The sequence below is a fragment of the Myotis nattereri genome (genome assembly GCF_964212035.1).
Source record: "Myotis nattereri genome assembly, chromosome: 9".
In the NCBI taxonomy this organism is placed as follows: Eukaryota; Metazoa; Chordata; class Mammalia; order Chiroptera; family Vespertilionidae; genus Myotis; species Myotis nattereri.
In genome coordinates this window covers 20,820,701-20,844,448 of record NC_138084.1, presented here as the reverse complement: position 1 = coordinate 20,844,448, position 23,748 = coordinate 20,820,701, and the positions used below count along the sequence as shown (strand labels likewise).

General features: G+C 35.4%; 1 protein-coding gene across 1 annotated transcript in view; it reads right to left on the bottom strand.

The window, feature by feature from the left end:
- The window catches only part of CCDC73 (coiled-coil domain containing 73), an 86,697-nt gene that overhangs the window by 10,300 nt on the left and 52,649 nt on the right, over nt 1-23,748 (bottom strand). The window contains exons 9-15 of the mRNA XM_081098156.1: nt 17,208-17,343; nt 16,902-16,981; nt 11,176-11,304; nt 10,447-10,506; nt 8,589-8,693; nt 3,150-3,260; nt 768-954 (exon numbers count right to left, since the gene is read on the bottom strand). Coding sequence (XP_080954282.1) covers nt 768-954; nt 3,150-3,260; nt 8,589-8,693; nt 10,447-10,506; nt 11,176-11,304; nt 16,902-16,981; nt 17,208-17,343 — 808 coding nt within the window. The remainder of the gene's footprint in view (nt 1-767; nt 955-3,149; nt 3,261-8,588; nt 8,694-10,446; nt 10,507-11,175; nt 11,305-16,901; nt 16,982-17,207; nt 17,344-23,748) is intronic.

Here is a 23,748-nt window from a genome sequence, read left to right as displayed (position 1 = left end):
GATTTCAAAAATTCAGTATAATTACAATAATCTGGAATATAAAGTTCAGAGCTTGTAGGGCTTTTTTAGTCTGACCATTCTCTCTACAACATCTCCACCAAGTGGTTGTTCGGCCTAGTTTTGAACACTTTCAAATAATTAATTAGTCAAGGACAAAACTTGGAATGTTACTGTCTTTAAACAACTTTTTTTCAAGCTGGATGAATTAGTAAATTATTTGAACAGTTTTAGAAAGGCCATTTGATGTAACATGCTCTAGGTCTGGTCATCAGAAGGTTATTGGAAGCCCATTGGACATTCTCAGCAAAACAGTGAAGGCATAAACCAGAATGCAAAAAGGAAAGAAGTGATGAATAGGCAGAAATGTACTTTCCCCAAAAAAATATTGACTGTAAAGCAGTGGTTCTCAACCTGTGTGTCGCGACCCCTTTGGCGGTCGAACGACCCTTTCACAGGGGTCGCCTAAGACCATCCTGCATATCAGATATTTACGATTCATAACAGTAGCAACATTACAGTTATGAAGTAGCAATGAATAATTTTATGATTGATTGGGTCACAACATGAGGAACTCTATTTAAAGGGCCAGAAGGTTGAGAACGACTGCTGTAAAGAATAGCACAAAGGGACCCTGTTTTGTTAAGATATATACAAAATAATGTATTTCTCCAACTACATTACAAGGTCCTCAAAGCAAAGGGTATAACTGAATCCCTCTACAAAGCTCAATATACAAATTAGAAAATATCAATATAATCTTAGGTTACCTTCTATAATGATTTCTTCTGTAAGTGGTCCTTCTTTCTTTTTCTCCTTTTCTCTATATTCAGTATCTAAACAAAAATTCACTTTATTTTCTTCCCTTATTTCTTGCCTAGAATTATATTTCTGTGTGGTGTTTTGTAATTTTCCCATTGACATATCACTGTTTTCAGTATTTACTTCTGGAAGATTCTAGTGTAAAATGGAAAAGGTTCCTTTAATGTAAAAACAGAATTTAAAACAATGGGGGGGGGGATGAGTGGAGAGGGGAAAATGGGGGACATCTGAATACTTTCAACAAAATAAATTTTTTTTAAAAAAGTATCAAACATTTAAATTGTGCTGATAAAGTAGGATTACAACTAAAATACAAAAAATTCTGCATAATCAACTTAAGACTAGCTGGAGAGAACCCTGATAAGCAGTGATGCAAAAGGGCTGGCCGGGTTCCCACAGAAAGCAGACAAGAAGAAGAAATAAAAGGCATTCAAATTGGAAAGGAGGAAATAAAATTCTCATTCACAGATGACATTAGATATCGTACATAGAAAACCCTAAAGACTCCACCAAAAAACTATTTAATAAATGAATTTGGCAATGTAGCAGGATTCAAAATCAACACTAAAAAAACTATGGTTTTTTTTGTATATACCAATAATGAACTCTCATAAAGAGTAACAAAAACAAACAATTCCATTTACCCTTTGCAACAAAAAAAAATTGAGATACTTTTATTTGTTGCAAAAAAATTGAGATACTTAACCAATGAAGTAAAAGACTTGTACTTGGAAAACTACAGGATGTTGAAAAAAGAGATAGAGGAAGATATAACAAGTGGAAGAATATACTATGTTCATGAATTTGTAGAATTAGCATCATTAAAATGTCCATACTACCCAAGGCAATCTATAGATTCAATGCAAACCCTATCAAAATACCAATAGCATATTTCACATATCTAGAACAAATACTCCAAAAATGTATATGGAACCAAAAAAGACCCCAAATATCTGCAGCAATCTTGAGAAAGAACAAAGTTGGAGGATCACAATACCAGATATCAAGTTACACTACAAAGCCACTGTAATCAAAACAGCTTGGTAGTGGCACAAGAACAGGCATATAGGTCAATGGAACAGAACAGAGACCCCGGAAATCGACACAAGCCATTATGCTCAATTAATATTTGACAAAGGAGGCAAAAGCATACAATGGAATCAAGACTGTCTCTTCAATAATAAATGGTATTGGGAAAATTAGGCAGATACATGCAAAAAAATGAAACTAGACCACCAACTTATACCATACACAAGAATAAATGCAAAATGGATAAAATACTTAAATTAAGTCATGAAACCATAAAATTCCTGGAAGAAACCATGGGTAGCAAAATCTCAGACATCTCTCATAGCAGTATGTTTACAGATACATCTAGGGCAAAGGAACTAAGGAAAAAAATAAACAAATGGGACTACATCAAAATAAAAAGCTACACAGCAAAAGAAACCAGCATCAAAATGAAAGGGTAACCCACTGTATGTGAGAAACTGAAAAATCAAGAGTTACATATATAACAATTTATATTAAACAAAGTCACCTTTAGTGAATTTTATCAAGTTGGTATTTAAAGTATATTAGTAAAACTAGATTAGTATAGTATTAGAATAACATAGTATAATTGGCATAATAGTCTAAAATATAATCTTTCCCAAAATACAGATTTCATAAACTCATAAATAGTAACTTCTGTGTTATTCTTGTAAAAGAATTGAAAGGCAATGAAATAGATATTAAAATAGAAAAATCAATTTTAGGGTTCACCAATTTTTAAAGTGAACCTTTATATTACTGATTTACACTTTTATTATCTATTTCACTAATATTAACATTTATTAGCAAACATGTGGTTTAAGAAAATAGCCATGTTTATAACATCAAGTCTTATGATAAATGTTAACACTATAGAACTCAACTATTATCTACATGTTCTAAACATGGCTTTAATACATCTCAACAAAACTGCTAAGGAAAGCTAAATAGATCAGCCAACAATAATATCTTATATAATTCCTTATTTTAATAATTTACTACAATATTATTAATGATTTTATGAAAAGGTAAATTAATTTTTGTTACATATGGGAAGTCATTCAATTTACACACACACACACACACACACACACGTGTGGTTTTTCATGCATAAAAGCAATACAGGGAATTTTATTAAATTTAGCTTTTTAAAAAGCATTCACTTCTTAGAAATATAAGTGCAAGAAGGAAATGTGTCTGACTATTCCTACATTATTTCTGCGATATTTCTTTTGCATTTAATAGTTATTTTAAATGTCTACAACTATTCAAAATATTTAAATATTTAATAAACCTACATGCTTTCCCCCAGTTCTTAATGCTTTCTCATGCTCATTTTGAAGATTAAGGAACTTTTCTTCATTTTCTTTTAACTTCTCCCTTTGCAGCTCATTATCTCTTTCAAGGGTCTGCAATAAAATTAATTATCCAAAAAATAATCAATACCGCATTAATGAATTTTGATGTGTTTTATGTTGCTTAGACCTTTGCTTCTAACATGCTGCAAGTGCCATACAGATCAGTGATAATGTGCTATCTCAACAATAATTTTCATAAATTAACAGAAAGGTGCTTATAGTTTAGTTAACAGGAAAAGAGGGGGAGGTTATGAAAAAGAAATGACTATAAAAGGACATAAAAACATTGCCATTATTCAGTTTCACCACATAAGTTTTAATGTACTGAAAAAGTAATATAAACTACAGCATTGAAAAATATGAAATGTAGCATAATCCAGCATATAACACTACTAAAAAATTTTAACTACCAAAGAACATTTTTCCATATCTGTTTATTTTAGGAAGTAACTGGCTAGAGAGCCCTTAAATACAACGTTAATTTTTAATTTCAAATTAACACATTTTAAGTAGAGTTTTAATATTTACTCTATTAATCAATTACTTTGTAAAATAACATAATATAAACACCATCACACTACCCTCTCTCCCCGCCCCCAAAGAAAACCTTTAAAGACTAAAACCACTACTGTTTTCTAAGACACGGGTGTTAAAGCTATTGGTATCAGTGTCACCAATATTATTAGGTTTCTCTAATGTCTGCTGATAATCCAAATGAACCTCTGTAAAAAGACAAGTAGTAAGAACTCTACCTATATGTCTACTATATCTGGAATTTTTAAGTTCATTTGTTGATCATTATTAAAGCTATCTATGTACATTCAGGGTAAACATTTCCAGCCACACAAAGAAAAGGTAAGGTTTTCCAATTCCCTCCTCAGAGGTAACCACTCAGGCAGTTTCTTGTGTACCCTTCCAGAAATTGTCATATAAGCATAAAGAATATAGTACTATACATACCATATTATTCTGCATCTGTTTTGAAAAAATTAATATGTCTTGCTTACTTTCGATATCATTATATATAGACCTATCTCATTTTAAAGGCTTCACAGTGTTTCATCTATATAGAGTTCTCAATTATATCTAAAATGTCAATCTGCAGGCAAAATTATGGAAACATAATTTTACAATTTTAACAAAGATTCTCCTCTAGCTCATAAAGAACTAAACATTTAATGAGCTCCTAATATGTGCCAGATACAGATACTCTTATATGCTCTTATGCTATGGAGGTGAAAATTTACTGTTCTATTGGAAGTTATACTCTATCAAGAGATTATTTGGTACTAGAGACCCAGTGCACGAAAATTAGTGCACTCAGGGAGGCGGGGATCCCTCAGTCTGACCTGAGCCCTCTCACAGGCCGGGAGCCTGCTCCCTGTGGGCCTAAACCGCAGTCTGGCCTCCCTCTGCGGGAGGCAACCAGGTGGTGATCAGGGGACGGCTGTGGCCGCAAGCGGCTGGCCCCACCCCCCCATCACCATCCCCTCCCTCTGCCCACTGGCACATGCCTTGGCTGGCCTGGCGCCACCTGCTCGTTGGCCCCGCCCCCTGTCAACTGGTTGTTCCGCCGTTTGGTCGATTTGCTTATTACGCTTTTATTACATAGGATTGTTTGCATCTGGATTAACAATCAAAAACCCTAGCTGAAAAAATGGATATTGTGGAAAGTCAAAATAAAAACACCTGTTAATATTTTAATATATATCCCAAACTGAGTAAATTATCCTGGTTAATACTATGATTATGGCAGCAAACTAAGTAAATTATTCTTATTAACACTATGCCTACGGCAGTATAACTATACTTATATCTGGACTAAACTATAATTAAATCATAGTATAAAATATTCTCCATCATGAGAATTTATTTCTCTATGCTCCAAATTGTACAATAAAAATATAAGACAGATGGCAGCATTACCGCACAGTGCTGAAACACAGTAGGCCATTGTGAAGAGTAATGATCCCTTTTAGTACAGGTGGATTTAGAATGTTCAAGAAAACACTTGAGATATCTATGCAGCATAATCCTCAGCAACAGTTCTACATTAATATTTTCTTATGCTATATAGCAGTGGTTCTCCAGCACCAGTCTGCAAACAAGCACTGATTGCAAACAAGCATGGCAAAATTTCACTAGCCATGGCAAAAAAATGTCAATTGGAGGGCATCATGTCTTTTCTTGTAACAGACTCTCCTTTTACCTGAGATTATATTCTTACTATACTTTTAGTGTTAAAATGTTCTCTTTCATAAAATGAAAAAGATGATAGATGGTATTAGTTATTTTTTAATGTCCTTATTCAAATAAAAAGCTGACAATTCTGTTTTTGCCAATACTTTGAAACTTTACTATATGAAATCTAGTTTCTCTATATATAATAAAGGCGCAGGTAATAATGGTGCTAGTTAAAGAGAGAGGCATTTGGAGTACCCAAGATTTTAGTAGTGTCATTAAAAGATCCTGGAACCATAGTTACAGTCATCATAAACTCAAACAGATGACTCTCTCTCTCTCTCTCTCTCTCTCTCTCTCTCTCTCTCTCTCTATATATATATATATATATATATATATATATATATATATATGTAATTGTAACTACTCTAGGCCCTGTAGAATTCAATGATACATAAACATTGGATTTAGAATGCATGGAAAATAATTTAAAAGTTGTGGTTTTCATATAATGAATCTAACAAAAGTGGCAGCTCTCACAGGTCTAGGAAAAATACTAACAATGTAATGTAGAAACAGTGCTGGAATAGAGTCAGGACAAATATTTAATCCTGGTTTTGCCACTAATTATGAGACTTTGAACTACAAGCTTATACTTTCTGGATCTCTAGCTCATCATGAAATGATGATTAGACTAGCTAATCTCTAATATTTTGTTCATCCTAAAAACTGAGGTTTCAACTCCTTTAAGTGGATTAGAAGACAAGTCTGATAACTGCTACTCATAAAGAATGTGGATAAACTACATCACATATTTCTTGGGAGGAGGTTCAACATATCAGAGAAATGGTTCCAAATTATCCATCTGTAGGGTGGGTGGAGAAGGTATCGGGGATACTTGCTTATACCTGGACTTTCAGAGAAATGATTTCTACTTGTCTTTTATTTGAGTAGGTGAAGAGGTTAAAAGGAGGAAGAGGTTTGACTCAAGCACACCTCTTCCTTCTTCCTCTTCTAGGTCTAATTCCTGCAGAGGCAAGAGAAATAAGGAAGGCAAAACTTTCTTCGCATGACTAGTCAAAAAACATCAATGATAAGATAAATCTTGCACCGCTAAGGTTAGGTTTGGTTCCATTCAAAGGTGATGGACTCAGCATAATTTGTGAGGCGCGGTGCAAAAATTAAAAAAAAAGGGGGGGGGGGCAGGGGAAAAAGTGCTATTAAAGATAATACAAAAGTTTTTTCTTTCTTCATGGTCCTTCCCTCCTCCCTTCCTCTCTATCCCCATCAACCTATCATGGGGCTTTTTATTTTCTATTTAATGCCATAGTCCCTGAGCAGAAGGATACTCATAGGGCAAATGCAGATCCTCACAGATGCCTAAAGCCTTGCCACTTGACTCAGCATAAGTACAAGCTACCAGTTACTGAAGTCTACCTACTGCAAGTGGCTGGACCCATGTACTATGTCCTGGCTGTGGGTGAGGGAGGTCAATCTCCTGTCTCATGGGCCCTTTGCTCAACCCATGGCAAATGGGTAACCCTCAAGGGATTGCAACTGCCAGGCAGAGATGCACCTCTGTACCTGAACTGGAGACTCACTTCCTGCCAAGTCACCTATCTAACATGCTAAATGCCAAGATATTACCAACCCAGGATACAGGATGCTGCAGGGCACATGCACTCCACTCAGACCCTCCCTCCTGCATCCGGGCCTCCAGCAGGGGTATAGGGCAACAGTAGAATACAGGCCTCTCACCACCAATGTGAACTAGTTGCAAGTCTTGAGACAGAAGCAGGGAAGATGAGGCCAGGCAGGGCCCAGGGCGCAGAAGGGTAGAAGAGCCAGCAGCCAGGAGGTGGTCCTGGGAGGCAGTGGGAGACTGGGAGCTGAGGCTCAAGCTCCCAGTGCTATCATCAGACTTAATTTACAAAACATACATTCAAAGATAAAAATTCATTAAGATTTGAAGACGGTAACCACAGAACACTAAACCTGAAGCACAAGGCCCTTCTGAGACTGGGTCCATATGCAACTGCATTGGTTACATACCCATGAAGCTGGCCCTGGTCTCTGCTGATGGTCTTTACACAGAAGGTGATTGTAGTTTTCTTAGGAAATGTTTAGCATCACCCTGGATTCCCAAGAATCCCTTTAGAGGGGCATAAATCCTTCTACTGGCCACCCCAGTGGAACAGGTCCCCAGCTCCTCTTAAGCTGTACATCCCATCACTTGGCTCATTAGCAAACAGGGCAGTTCCTACCCTTCCACTAACCTCCGTGGTCCTTCCTGTGGATTCAAGGCACCATCAAAGTTCTCTCTTCTGCATCCTTCCAGGTACGTTCAGTACTGGAACAAGCATAATACACTTCAAGCCCCTTTGGCACAGATTATTCCAAAGACTTTCCTCGAAATTTCTAGACCATAACTGAGCGTTAGTCTGAAAGTTCTTGGTACACTTCCAAACCTCAAGAAACATGTCAAGTCCTTCCACATCAACTTATCTCACTCTACTGGCAGCACCACAGTGAACATTAAGGTTTCTATCCATCTAAGAAACAAGAGGACAGTCTGCCCTTCCCCTTTTTTGTACCACAATCTTTACAAGTGATTTTCCTATAGGCTCCTTCACTTAGCTTTGTGAGGGGAAATGGGTGCTCCTCCACTAGGAATGCAAAAAAATAAAAAATAATAAAAAAAAGCTGCTTATTGAACCCTCACTCCCAAACATCAGTGACCATAACTTCGTCCCCTCCTCAATCACTTTCTTACATATACTGGAAAGAGGATGAGTGAATGTTGAGGTGACAGGGCCAGTTCTATCATACTAGTATTTCTGTAAAGAGGGATCTGTCCCAATTCCTAGGAGCTCACTGATTGCTCCCTTAGAATATGGTGTACTTGTTGTCACCTTATTTTCAGTTGTGATCCTGGACACAATTCTAAGTCACAAAAAAAATCACATTCAATGTATTACAAAATTAAGTCAGATATTGATACAATTGAACATTTACCTAGTGACTTCAATGTTTAAAAGTATGCTCCTTACTTTAGACATTGATAGCAAGTTGAATAAGGAGGCCATATCTTGTTCCTAAAATTTAAAATGATCTCAGATAAAGTTAAACAGATGACTGCAATTAAACAGGCAGAGCTCATTAGATGGAAATATACTTTAAAAAATATATAAATATAACCTGATTATTTTCTCTTTGCACCTTCAATTCTGCTTCCAATTCAGTATTAGCTTGGGTCTGTTGCTGGAGTAATTGCTGCATATGTTGAAAAGAAATGATGATATCCTTTAAAAAATATATAAACATATCAATTTTAAAACTTTAATAGGGATGTTTCTCTTTTAAAAATATGTTTTAGTTTCTTATCTTCAGAGTTTAATTTTTTTTATTGTCTAAAGTTTTACATATGTCTTCTTTTACCCCAATTAACCCCCCCCCCCCACTCCAGCCATTCCCACCCCGGGCAAGCCCCCACTGCCCCAGTGTCTGTGTCCATTGGTTATGCTAATATGCATGCATACAAGTCCTTTGGTTTCTCTCTAACCACCCCTCATAGTTTAATTTTAACACCATAATAAAGAATATACTGAAAAAAGCTAATGACACATTTTACTAATTTAATATCTGAATGAATTTACATTACATAATTTTTTACAAAGTACCATTTCCAAGAGTTCCTCAAAGTAATTAAAGTTCTTTGAAATGGACCATGGATTCTGAGACACTATTGCAAAATGTGAAGAATTCAAGACAAAAACTTTTGTTGGCTTGCCCCCAAACTAGTTAACATATCCCTACTAAAATGTCATATGACCAATGGCCTAGGATGCCATGGAATGCATTCAGAATCAAATGGAGGAAAAGCAAAAGATAGAAAAACAAAACAAAACAGGAGTTTTCTTTCATATACCATTTTTTAAAAAAATAGATTATTATAAATACATATTTAAATGAGTATACTATCCCATAAACATATGTTCTAAGCATACATACATTTCAATAATTATCTGCCAGAGTATCATGGTCTAAAATATCAAGGAAAAATTGATTTATTTTTAATCTTTATTTATTTAAAAATATTTAAATGTAATATTTTTTCCAATTTTACTGAGATATAATTGACATAAACAATGTATAAGCTTAAGGTGTCCAAGGTAATGATACCAGTATATATTGTGAAATTATTACCACAATAAGGTTAACATCTCTTTCAGCTCATATAATTACCATTTTGTGTGTGTGTGGTGAGAACATGTGTGATCTACTCTCCTAGCAAGTTTCAAGTATATAATACAGTATGTTAACTAAAGTCATGCTGTACATTAAATCCCCAGAAGTTGCTCATCTTATAACTAGAAGTTTGTAACCTTTGACGAACATCTCCCCATATCCCCTTATTTACTTATTTATTTATTTATTTATTTATTTTAATCCTCACCCGAGGATAATCTTTCCCATTGACTTTTAAAGAGTAGGAGGGAAGGAGGTGGGGAAATAGGGAGGGAGAGAGAGAGGAAAACATCCAATGCGACCAAGGCCAAGGCAGGGAAAAACCTGAAACCAAGGTATATGTCTTTTGGTCCTTGGGCTGATGCTCTACCAGGGGTGGGCAAACTTTTTGACTCGAGGGCCACAATGGGTTCTTAAACTGGACCGGAGGGCCGGAACAAAAGCATGGATGGAGTGTTTGTGTGAACTAATATAAATTCAAAGTAAACATCATTACATAAAAGGGTACGGTCTTTTTTTTTTTTTTAGTTTTATTCATTTCAAAAGGGGCTGGATCCGGCCCGCGGGCCGTAGTTTGCCCACGGCTGCTAACCACTGCACAACCATCCAGGACCCAATTTATTATTTAATGGGAGTATGTAAGAGACCTGGCTCAAAATGTGCATATTTCTCCATTTAATACTCACTAACTGAGGGCTCTCACTATGTGCTAGGAACTGACTTAGGCATGATCTCATCTGTTATTTCCCACATTGTATCTGGTTTTAAAAATATTTACTGACTTCCAAAATATCTTATGATTGCTTGCCTGTTTTTCTTCTTGAATATGAGTAATCTCTTCTGTTATCTTCTTATTTAATTCCAATTCCTTAAAAAATTTGAACAATTTTATGTTATGATAGAAAATTCAGCAAATTCTACATTCAATTCAGTGCTCAACAAATTTCGGTTGGTCATGAGTGCCAACGTCTGTCTGCTGTTAAAGCAGTGACTCTAGTGAACTAAAGATGGTTTTATATAACCAATATAGGCTGGCACAGACTTATTCATGTCCATGTTCAATTAACAGAATTTCTCATCTCCAAAAACTTTTCAGGAGACACCACTATACCCTAAGACAGTGGTTGGCAAACTGCGGCTCGCGAGCCACATGCGGCTCTTTGGCCCCTTGAGTGTGGCTCTTCCTAAGCCTTAGGAGTACCCTAATTAAGTTAATAACAGTGTACCTACCTATACAGTTTAAGTTTAAAAAATTTGGCTCTCAAAAGAAATTTTAATCGTTGTACTGTTGATATTTGGCTCTGTTGACTAATGAGTTCTGTTGACTAATGAGTTTGCCGACCACTGCCCTAAGATAATCTGACACCATGTTAAAGTGCAAAGAAAATTACTATGACCAAATTTTATTGTCTTAAAGCCTTGCTGATAATGGCAAAAATCTAATAATTAAAAAGATTCATACTACTGTTTTCTCTATGTATATTAACTTTACAGAGAAAGAACATTTTGGTATTATAATCATGAATATATCAAATACCATGTTGAGTCTTTCTTGAAGTTCCTGAATTTTTTGTTCTTTAATTGTTAAATTGATGTTTTCTTCTCCCATCTTATGTTGCCATGTGACTTTGGACTTTATCAAATCTGAGGTTACTTTTTTTAGTTCCTTAAGTAACATGAAACAAAAAATTCAGTATGCATATTTCATCAGAGCAAGGTACTTTTCTGACAGTTTAAAAGCCAATTTTAAACCTATCAGTATAATTTACAATATTTCATATATCAAGATGATACTACTCCCAGGTCCAACAAGGTATATTTCCCCTAGTTCTATTGCAAGGTAATTAGCCAAGGTGAGAACATTATTAGTGACTATGGAATATGCAAACACAATGACACAGGGGAAAAAGCATGATCTTTGCTCTTAAAAGGAGCATGGTAACTAAATGCACTAACCAACCATAAGTAGAATATTTTCTTTCATTACTTATCCAACAAAAATCTTCTGATATAAAGAGATGATTAAATTCCCAAGTTCATTAGCATCTAATAAGAAAAAATTTGTGTAAGAAATAATTACAATATAATGTGATGAGTGCTATATTTCGGAATGCAGAGAAGCATGAAGAACACAGTTGGCTGAGGGCATCAAGAAGGCATTACATAGAAAAGTAGTAGTTGAATTAAGTCTTTAAAAGATAAATTTGCAAAGACAAAAAAGGATTAGATATTCCAAGCAAAACTATTCCACATGCAAAAATGTACAGAAACATGGAAGATTTTTCAGGGAAACAAAATTAATAGGATATGGCTAGAACTCATATGTTATAGCTAAGGGGGAAGAATAGAATATTGGTAACAGTGGCTAGAAATTTGGCAGAACCCAAATACTGAATGAAAGGGATTTGCAGGCCAAACTAGAGTTTTAATTTTATCCTACAGGCAATGAAGAATTAACCATTGAAGGATTTTGAATAGAACAATATAAAAAGATTTGCATTTTAGAAAAATAATTCTGGCCTCATAGTACAGGATAGAATTGAAGAGAATATGAAAGAAGCCTTAATTTGTGAATTTACATGTCCACTGAGATTAACAGATACCATCCAAATACATAAAATCCTGAAATAAAAACTTCTCTTACTATACCTGTGTACTTACTTGTGTACTTACCCACTGCTGTCCTCTGTATGCTGCCTATGTTAAATACTCAAAGATCTGATTTTCACATTCTTTTAAGTGTTTTTAATTTTTAGTTAATCCTCACCCGAGGATATTTTTCCATTGATGTTTTAGAGAGAGTGGAAGGGAGACACAGAGAGAAACATTGATTGGTTGCCTCCTGCACAAACCCCAACCAGGGCCGGAGAACCTGAACCAAAGTACGTGCCCTTGACTGGAATCGAACCTGGGACTCTTCAGTCCACCAGCTGACGCCCTATGCACTGAGCCAAACCAGCTAGGGTTGATTTTCACATTTTTGACTACACAGGATCTGAACTCCCTTTGGATTTTAGGAGCTCTACAATATAAGAGCCCACCAGAGAAGTCAGAAATGTCAGCTTTATAAGCATGAGACCAGGCTCTGCTGATCAGATGCACCTGTCTTGAATACTGGATTGGGAACTAGTATAACAAAGAACAAGAAGTGTTGCAAATCCATTTGTTGGTAGACAGCAGGTACGTGCTAGGAACTTCAAGCTTCCATGGAAAACATTGATACCATTGCAGCAGGTAGCAGCTCCCACTATGGTCAACAGTGATATACAAACTGCAGTGCCCAGTATTCAGTAGTGGAAGTTGGTTTTATGCTGTGGTCTTGGATACTGCATAACTTCCCTTGTTTCTGAGTCTAAGATGACCAACATCCAAATTCCTTTCCTGACAAAATCATCTTACAATTGAGAAACTTGACTAATATACTTCAATTTTTAAAAGGCTACATTTTTCAACAACTAAATACATGGAGCTGTTTTATCAGCCACATTTCATAGGAGATTCTCTAAAGTGCATCAATTCCTATTACAATCGTTGTTATGAAACAACAGAGATGTGGGGAGGAGGAGGTGGGGTGAAAACCTAGTATGTGACTGTCAAAAGTAAAAACTAACTGCTTATGTCTTCTACTCTTATATATTAATTACTTAATCTTAAGAGCATAATAAATTAAGAGACCTCCATGAAATGATTTTCCACTGAAAATATGCTTGTGATTTTATAGCCTTTATAGCTTTTAAATATCCTGAACTTTTAGTATTGTCTGTTTTCTAACCATTTTATTTAAAACTGTAAGTGCAGCAAATAAACAGCACATGCTTTGATCTCATTAAATTACAACTTATAGTTCCTAGAGTCATAAATATTGTGCCCTTTTCTCCTTTTCCCCTCCTTTTCTGGTATGGGGTAGTCTGTTAACTATCACTATCTCCTTGAGTGCTCTGACGTTTACTCAGACAAACAGCAGAGGTTATGAATTCTGCTCACAGATAGTATCGGGAATTCTTCATGATGGCCATAATAGTGAACCCAGCATTCAGACCTGGAATACCTACTTTAATCTAACAACTAAGTTTCGTCTGTTTAACTTTGCTGCACAAAGATAGAATCCCATCTTATCACAAACCAATAATTTAAATGCTCTGGACAAAATCACAAAACAGTATAAAATAAAAATAAAATTATCTCTGGGGCAATTAATGGTTAGAAGTTTTAAATAAGTGCTATAACCAAAGCTACTAAACTTAATTAGCTTCTGAAAAGGAAAATAAAAAAAAGACAAGAATGTTTCTTAAAGTTAAAAATCAAGATTACTTTTAAAAATACAAAATGTTTATAAATAGATTGTTTGAAATATTAAAAATTGTCTGTTAAATGTATATACTTTTAAATTATCCTTTCAACTACTTGGATTTGGAACTCTCAAAGTTAATACAATTCTCTCACTTTTTTGGCAGCATGGTCACTAACTGTAATGCTTTCTAGAGCGACAGAGGCCACCAGGGCATGATACACAGTACAATCTGGTAGCCCTGGCCCAGGTTCCTCTGGGGAAAAAGGACAAGCATGCTCATGAGACACAGTTTCACTTGTGCCTAAAAAGAGACAATTTTCATCCTTTTACATAGATCCACTAAGGCGTCTATCTCTCCTTAGATTTACATGAGCCTCGTCTCCATCTACAGGTCAGTCTTAAACTATACATTTGAAATATAAGTTTATTATGTTATAAAGAAACATTTGTCTCTAGTAAAGAATACATAATTTAGTATGGAAATTTATGAGGCATAATCTTTTCATAATGCAAAAGCTAACTGAATTAATATTTTAATATAGTCATCAAAATTAATTATGTAATAGCTTAAGTTATTGATCAAAAATATTAAATCAAAAATAAATGAACCAAAGAGTGATCACTGAAAACACTACTACTCAGCGAGTATTTAGCATTTGAAGTTTATGCTGACAAAAATTAGTGGTCTTAACTGTTTTTTGATTTGAGACTACAAATTTTTCAAATTGCAGCTTTTCCTCTTCATATGTAAAAGAACCATTTTTAATATTCTAGGATGTGACCGAAAACGTTCAGATGCCAATCACAAGTTTAAGCACTTCTGACTGATCAGCTACAAACAGAGATTCCTAGGACACACTCCTTGGGTTCAATTAATTGATTAGAGTTGTTCAGAGACTCAGGAAAAACACTTAGGTTTACCAGCTTATCAAAGAATATAGTAAGGATACAGATGAACAGCCAGATGAAGGATACGCAGGGCCAGATTTAGGAGGGTCCCACGCACAGAGCTTCTGTTTCTATGAAGTTTGGGTGTGTTACCCTCCTAGTACATGGATGTGTTCAACCTGGAAGCTCTCCAAAACCCATACTATTGGATTTTTATGAAGGCTTCCTCACATAGGCATGATCAATTATTAACTCCTTTTCTAGCCCCTCTCCCCTCTCTGGAGAAGTGAGCGGTATGGAAGAAAAGGGCTGAAATTTTCAAGTTTCTAATCATGGCTTCGTCATTCTAGTGATCAGCCCCCATTGAGGAGCCCACCCAGAGTCACCTCATTAGAACAAAAGATGCTCCTATCACTTAGAACATTCATTACAAGGGTTTTAAGAGTTCTGTGCCAGGAACTGTGGGCAGAGACCAATACATATATTTTCTATTACCTCATCCTTTTCTATATACCAACAGTGAACAAGTTGAATTTGAAAACAGAAACACATTACCATTAACATTAGCACCCTACAAAATGAAATATATAAGTATCAATGTAACAAAATATAAAATATCTATGAGAAAAACTACAAGACTCTGATGAAAGATATCAAAGAAAAACTAAATACTTATGGATAGGAAGACCCAATATTTTCAAGATGTCAATTCTTCCCAACTTGATCTATTAATTCATTACAATCCCAATCAAAATCCCAGCAAATTATTTTGTGGATATCAGCAAACTAATTCTAAAGTTTATATGGAGAGGCAAACCCAGAACAGTTCATTCAACAGTGTAAGAGGATTGACACTACCCAGCTTCAAGACTTTAAAAGACAATTAAATCAGTGGAACAGAAATGAGAACCCAGAATAGACCCACATAAATACCATCAACTAATATTTAATAAAGGAGCAAAGATAATCTTTTCAACAAAGGGTGATGGAACGATGGGACATTCACATGCAAAAAAGAATCTAGACAACTGTATACCCTTCACAAAAACTCAAATGGATCATAGGCCTAGATGTAAAATACAAAGCTATAAAACTCCTAGAACATAGAAGAAAATATAGAGGACCCTGTATATAACTGACTTTTTAGGTAAAATGCCAAAGGCACCAAAAGAAATAACTGATAAGATAGACTTTATTAAAATTAAAAGCTTCTACTTTGCAAAAGACAATGTCAAGAGGAGGAAACAAGCCACAGAGTGGGATAAAATATTTATAAAAGACACATCTGATAAAGGACTGTTACCCAACTATAGATAAAATTCTTAAAATTCAGCAATAAGAAAATAAACAACCCAATTAAAAACAAGTAAAAGATCTGAATAGGCACCTCACTAAAGAAGATGTACAGATGTCAAGTAAGGGGATATTGATGCTCAGTCAGCAATCAATAAATATCCAATGCATTCTTTCCCTTGTGATGCTCCAGCCACACCACACTTTTCCTAGTTCTTCACATAAACTCTTTCCTGCCTCAAGGCTTTTGCATATGCTGCTTCTCTTGCCTGAAACTTAATTCTCTTCCCTTCCTCACCCCTTTACCTCCAATGTAATAATGTCACCTGTTATAAGGTCACTATATCATTTACTTTTTCTTCATATCCCTTATAACAGTTTAAAATTATTTAATCTATGTGATTTGTTTTATGTCCAGCTCCTCCACTAAATTATAAACTTCAAAGAAGCAGGAAGTGTTTTGTTTTCCTCATACTATATCCTCAGTGCCACATAATACCTGGCATAATGAATCACTCAAGTATTGATTGAATGAATGAAATGACATAGAGTGAATGCTTATAGGCTATTCATGTTTCCAGAAAAATGCATGCCACTGGTGGCAGGTCAAACAATATTTCAGATAGATTAGAATAAACTTATTCATTACATTTATTGGAATCATAACTAAAAATTTATGAACCTGTATTCAAAATTTTATTTATAAAAAACTATCAAAAATTTTCTAGTAATATTTTATAAACTATTTGACTATAATTTTATTTAATACTATAATACTGTATCAGCCATACCTTTTTTAAACTGCATAATTCAGATTCTTGTTTTTTATTTAAAGCTGAAAGTCTTTTGTTTAACTGTATTGCTTCCTGTACTGCAACATGAAAGACATTTAGGAAAATATTATATTCAATTTACATTTTAAAGAATATATCATTAACATGGACAAGGAAAATAGCCTCAATGCAATGTGTATGAATATTACTGAATTTAAATAAAATTCACTATTACTAATCTCAGTTAACTTCAATTTATTCATTATAAATAAGTCCATTTAAACGTTTCCTATTAAACATATGTTTAAATAAGACAGCACCTACCATTTTGTTCTAACTTTCCATGACTCTCTTTTACCAATCCAAACTGCCCTGTTATTGTGGCATAGTATTTCTCAATTTCATTCAGTTGCTTCTGATGATCTTCTTTAGCCAGAAGCTGTAACTGGAGTTTTTGTTCCTATTTTGAAGAGTTGTTTTAAATGTTATACATACATAACACACACATACAAATATGCAGACATATATATTAAACATATAAAAAGTTATTATTTTTAATACCTGTCATTAACATAAATGTGCCACGAAAAAGTATTGAGTATACCATAGGGAGGAAATATTAGCAGATATTTCTAAATCTATATAAAATTAAAGCATGTTTTCCCCCATAACAAAACAGTGACTTATGATTATATTTCTCTTGTTTACAGTTTCCTTTTTCAAAAATCAACTGGTTGCCCTAGCTGGTTTGGCTCAGTAGATAAGAGTGTCAGTCTGCAGACTGAAGAGTCCCAGTCAAGGGCACATGGCCAGGTTGCAGGCTTGATGCCCAGTAGGGGGCATGCAGGAGGCAGCCAAGCAATGATTCTTTCTCATCACTGATGTTTCTATCTCTCTTCCTCTCTGACATCAATAAGAAAATATATTTTTAAAATCAACTGGTTTTATTTATTGAAAAGTTAGTGCAGTCTACTAAGCAAAGTGGGGGCAATATTAAAGCAACTAGAGGCCTGATGCACAAAGATTCATGCAACAATAGGCCTTCCTTCCCCTGGCTGCCGGAACTGCCTTCGCTTCAGCCAGAGCCGTCTTTCCTCCTTCACTCCAGCCAAGAGCTGCCTTCCGCCTTCGCTCCTGCCAGGAGCTGCCTTCTGCCTTCGCGCACTGCCCAGAGGCCTGGAGCAGCCGGGGCAGGGTGGAATGCCTGCGTCGTTGCCATGGCGACGATGCAACTGTCCTGGCCAGGCCGCCACCATCAATTTGCATATTCCCTCCTTATGGGCTGTGGGCGCCGCCATCTTTGTCATGAAGTGATGGTCAATTTGCATATCCTGTCTTTATTAGATAAGGATATTTTGATAATTTAGGAAAGAATGTTTTTCTCTAAATTTGCTGGCATAATTATGATGTGTATGATCAAAATTCAGGCATTTTTTCTGAGATTAGTTTTAATGAATATAGCACCTTCTCATTGCATTAAATATTGAAATGATGAGGATAATATTTATTAGTGACAGGGAGGCAACATAGTATAGTAAAAAGTCTACTTAAGCTGAGAGATATAACTGGTAAAAATTGGACTCTACACACAGTATGGGCCTTCATGCTTTTAGCTAAAGGAGTTTGTTTTTACCATACTTTTGAAATATGACTTTACATTTTAAAGAAAAATGTTATTTTAATAGAATCAATAACATTTTTAAAGGTCATGATCTGGACTTAGCATTAACAGAATCATTGACTGGTTTCACTGCATCACAACTTTCATTCATTTTTGCCACATGCTTCAGCTTCTACAATGAGCAGTGATAGAGAACAGTGTAGGCCAATTGACTGACACTCAGTAATTATTTTCTGAATGAACCCCATAAAGTTCCAAAGTGGAAATTTGTTAAATTTGCCTGGCAACCTGTCTCCCTTACCCGACAATAACACAACTTCAAGTATTTTTATATATATATTTTTTTCCTCATTACAATCTAGTAGGGCTAAAATTTAGGGCTCCTCTTTTTCCCTAGTCAAGTGAAGGGCCTACCTTATTACCCAAAATAAACCAATTGATTTCTACCTTTTGGGAATTTAAATCTTGAGCAAAAAGAATATAACACTAAATAAGTTCAGTGGTGATCGATCCCATCCAGACTGATGTGAGACTTCTCTTCTGGGTTCCTACCTCCTGCTTCACAAACTCGGGAATTACTCTGAACACTGTTCATTCTCAAGCCCATTCTTCACTTTCTGATTTATTGTGAGGGCCTCCACTAAGTCTCCAGTTGCATAAGTTAACTAGAGCTATCTCTGCTAAAAAGCAAGGACAGGCAGTATAGAGTGGTCAAAAGATAATCTACCTATGTTTAAATAGTACTTCTGTAATTCAGTTGCTGTATGACTTTGGGAAACTCATATACCCTGTCTTTAAAATGAAGATCATTGTAGTATCTCCCTCAAGGGGTTGCTGTGAGGATAAAATAATACATATAAGGCACCGAGAACAGGACTGTCACATAAGTACATCACAGTATTTTATTATTATTCCTTAACTGATTAAAGTATCTTTATAGTTTTAATTTTTATTTGAAATAAGAACAGCCCTAATATTAAGAGAACACACATTACAATTTAAGTTGTATCTGACTAATTATCTTGGAAAATTTGTTGATAATTTTAACTTTTCCAAAGACACTTTTTAATGATTTTAAGAAAAGTGATAATATCAATGATAATGATTATGACGATCAGTTGAAAGTTTCTCATGCACATCATGGTCTTTTCAAATTTACTACTTAGTCATTTGAGTGAATTGTGCAGGAGTTATTAAAGCAAACAAGCTGACAAGTGTACTTACCTCCTGAGATCTTAGGCCTACCTGAGTAGTCACTATTATCAATAACTGGACAATGAACAATAATGAACCACATTTCATTCTTCTAAAATACCACTTAATTCTCTAACCCAGAGAATTATATTTGCTTTCAGCAGATATGAAGAAACCTCAGACAATTCCACTAAAAAACCGGTCTAAAGACATTTTCCAATGCAAGGAATTTTTCAACTTAAATCAATTTATACATAGCCTCTATGAGAATATTGTCCCCTACATATGGATGGAGACTTCTTTAACTTTCAGTGAAAAAGTGGTGAATAAAATAGGCTGTTAATGCCTACAAACGTTAATAATCCCGATTAACTAAAAATGCGGCAAAAATCAAGTGATTTCATAGATATTCTCTACATACAGAGCTCTTATACACACACAATAATTTGTGATATTCTCTACTCCAACATCCTTTCCTTGAGGCCAAAGTTGAATTCAATTAAAATGCAGTTTCATTTGTTTGCATGACATGATTCTTATTTTCACACATTAGTCTATTCCAGTGGTCGCCAACCTTTCAGACCTCCGCAGACCATGGGCTGGCGACTGCTGCTCCAAGTTTTCCTTAAACCAGCGGTCACCAACCTTTTGGACCTCATGGACCACCAGTGGCGACCGCTGGTCTATTCAATAGCCACATTAAATACCATATGAGCTCGCCGAAACCGGTTTGGCTCAGTGGATAGAGCGTCGGCCTGCGGACTGGGAGGTCCCAGGTTCGATTCCGGTCAAGGGCATGTACCTGGGTTGCAGGCACATCCCCAGTGGGAGATGTGCAGGAGGCAGCTGATCGATGTTTCTCTCTCATCGATGTTTCTAACTCTCTATCTCTCTCCCTTTCTCTCTGTGAAGAATCAATAAAATATATTAAAAAAAAATACCATATGAGCTCCTATAGCTTATTAGCCCATACAGGCCTATATGGAACTGTTCATACATGAATCTCATGGGCTGTCTTGATAGTGAGATGAAGAGGCCAGTTGTCAAGTTTGCCACTAACTGCATGACTGTCAGCAAATAGTGTAAATTCTTTGGGAAATAACAAAAAAATAGATTGGTAACACCTGCCTGAGAAACCTAAGAACACTTTAAAAAATACAAATAAATTTGTGTTATTCCAACTTTAATATCACATATTATGCCATAATAAAAATTATTTTATTGAGATGATTAGAAAATAGCTAAGTACATAAATAGCTAAGTACATTGTTCTTTTTACCTTTGTGAATTTGTTCAAGCTATTTATTCTTTTACATGATTTTACTACTAAATGCAAAGAATCTGTCCACAAGAAAATGCCAAGATTAATTGCTTTCCAAGTACATGTGTACCTCATTTTAAACAAACTTAATCTATGAAAATCAAGATTAAAGAAAGAAAAGCTAGAACATGCATAATTAATGAGTAGGGGCATGTGTGTGTGTGTGTGTGTGTGTGTACATTAATTAAAAGCCTCAAGGCATTTAAAATAGGAATCATTTAAAAATATTTACATACAATTTTTTATTAAGGCATTACATGTGTCCTTATCCCCCCATTGCCTCCCTACCCCCAATCGTGCGCTCACCCCCCCAGTGCCTGTGTCCATTGGTTATGCTTATATGCATGCATACAAGTCCTTTGATTGATCTCTCCCCCCAACCCTTCCCTGCCTTCCCTCTGAGGTTTGATGGTCTGATTGATGCTTCTCTGTCTCTGGATTTGTTTTTGTTCATAAGTTTATGGTGTTGATTATATTCCACAAATGAGATCATGTGATATTTATCTTTCTCTGACTTATTTCGCTTAGCATAATGTTCTCCAGGTCCATCCATGCTGTTGCAAATGATAGGAGGTCCTTCCTTTTTACAGCAGCATAGTAGTTCATTGTGTAGATGTACCACTGTTTTTTAATCCACTTAGCTGCTGTTGGATACTTAGGCTGTTTCCAAATCTTAGCTATTGTAAGTTGTGCTGCTATATACACAGGGGTGCACATATCCTTTCTGATTGGTGTTTCTAGTTTCATGGAATATATTCCTAGAAGTGGGATCACTGGGTCAAATGGGAGTTCCATTTTCAGATTTCTGAGGAAACTCCATACAGTTCTCCACAGTGACTGCACCAGTCTGCATTCCCACCAGCAGTGCACAAGGGTTCCTTTTTCTCCACATCCTCGCCATCACTTGTCATTTGTTGATAGCCATTCTGACAGGTGTGAGATGGTATCTCATTGTTTTGATTTGCATCTCTCAGATGATTAGTGACTTTGAGCATGTTTTCATATGTCTCTTGGCCTTCTGTATGTCCTCTTTCGAAAAGTACCTATTTAGGTCCGTTGCCCATTTTTTGATTGGGTTGTATATCTTCCTTTTGTTAAGTTGTATGAGTTCCCTGTAAATGTTGGAGATTAAACCCTTATCGGTGATAACATTGGCAAATATGTTCTCCTAAGCAGTGGGCTTTCTTGTTTTGTTGATGGTTTCTATTGCTGTGCAGCAGCTTTTTATTTTGATGTAGTCCATTTGTTTATTTTCTCTTTAGTTTCCATTGCCCTAGGAGCTGTATTGGTGAAGATATTGCTACGACATAATGTGTAAGATTTTGCTGCCTGTGGATTCCTCTAAGATTTTTATGGTTTCCCGTCTTATGTTTAAGTCCTTTATCCATTTTGAGTTTATTTTTGAGTATGGTGTAAGTTGGTGGTCTAGTTTCATTTCTTTTTTTGCACGTATCTGTCCAATTTTCCCAACACCATTTATTGAAGAGACTGTCTTGACTTCTACATGCAACTTTTTAGAACTACATTTACTAATAAATGGTATAGCAGCTCATTTCTCCCTTTTCTCATTTCCTTATGAAGATTGATTAGAAAACCTTTCAAAATACAATTAATTTCCCATGGGACACCTAACACTAAGTAAATCTTAGAGAAAAAGATAAAAAACAAAAACTTCATATATTCTTCATTTCTAATTTTGCAACTTACCTTTCAATTTCTTCAATATAAACCCAATATAGCAATGGGATTATAAAACTCACTTTTTAAAAATATGGCATATGTAAGATACTTTCTTTTTTTTGTTTGTGTTTTGTTTTTTTACCTCTTCTAAGTTTTATATGTGACATTCTAACTCAGAGTTGTTTTAAATAACAAATATCATCATTCATCAAATATTTTTAAACAAAGGAAAACATATGTAGTATCTACATTTATCAAACAATCTCTTATCCAAGCATTTTAGGTTAGAAAGGTCGAGTATCTCTGAGTCCAAGAAACACTCCATCAGTTCAAGGAGATGAAATATTATATGAAGAAAGTTATATCCCAAAGATGCTCAACACCACGGCTTCACAATAGACATTTATATCCCATAATATACAATGCAGCACATAATAGAGGAAGACAGCACTCAGGAATATAGCCATGAGGTAGCCTCTCATGGCAGGCTCTCCTGGACTTTTAAGGAATCCGTTTTCAAAGGCCCTCTGTTCCTTAAGATGAAGAATGTGGTAAGGGTGCCGGAGCTTCAAGAGGCTGCCCAATCGTTGTGCCACTAGAAATTATCCAAGACAAAGGTTGTGCTGCTCCTTCACTTGTAAGCACTGTCCCCAAAATACGTGACAGAATGATGAAATTGCCAAAAACAAAACAAAAAAATCCAACAGCACACCCAGCAGCACCTATTACATTACTGTAGTTCATGGCTGGTTATCCATAGGATCCAGCTCCGTCTCCTTGAAAAAAATAACATGTCCAGCTCAATTAACCCAAAGCAACCTGGTAATGAAAGAACCATCTGTCTTATTTTTCAGTTTCTCTCTACACATACACACAGCTTTATTGTTACATGCGGAAGTGAGAGAAGGAGCTGTTGCTCTGAAAACCCTCTGATGAGAGGGCTGTAGGATACTTTCTTAGTCACAAAAATAAGATATGTATATTACTTAAAGAATCAAAATTTATATTTTGTATGTGTGTACTGATATACATAATCATTATAATTATGA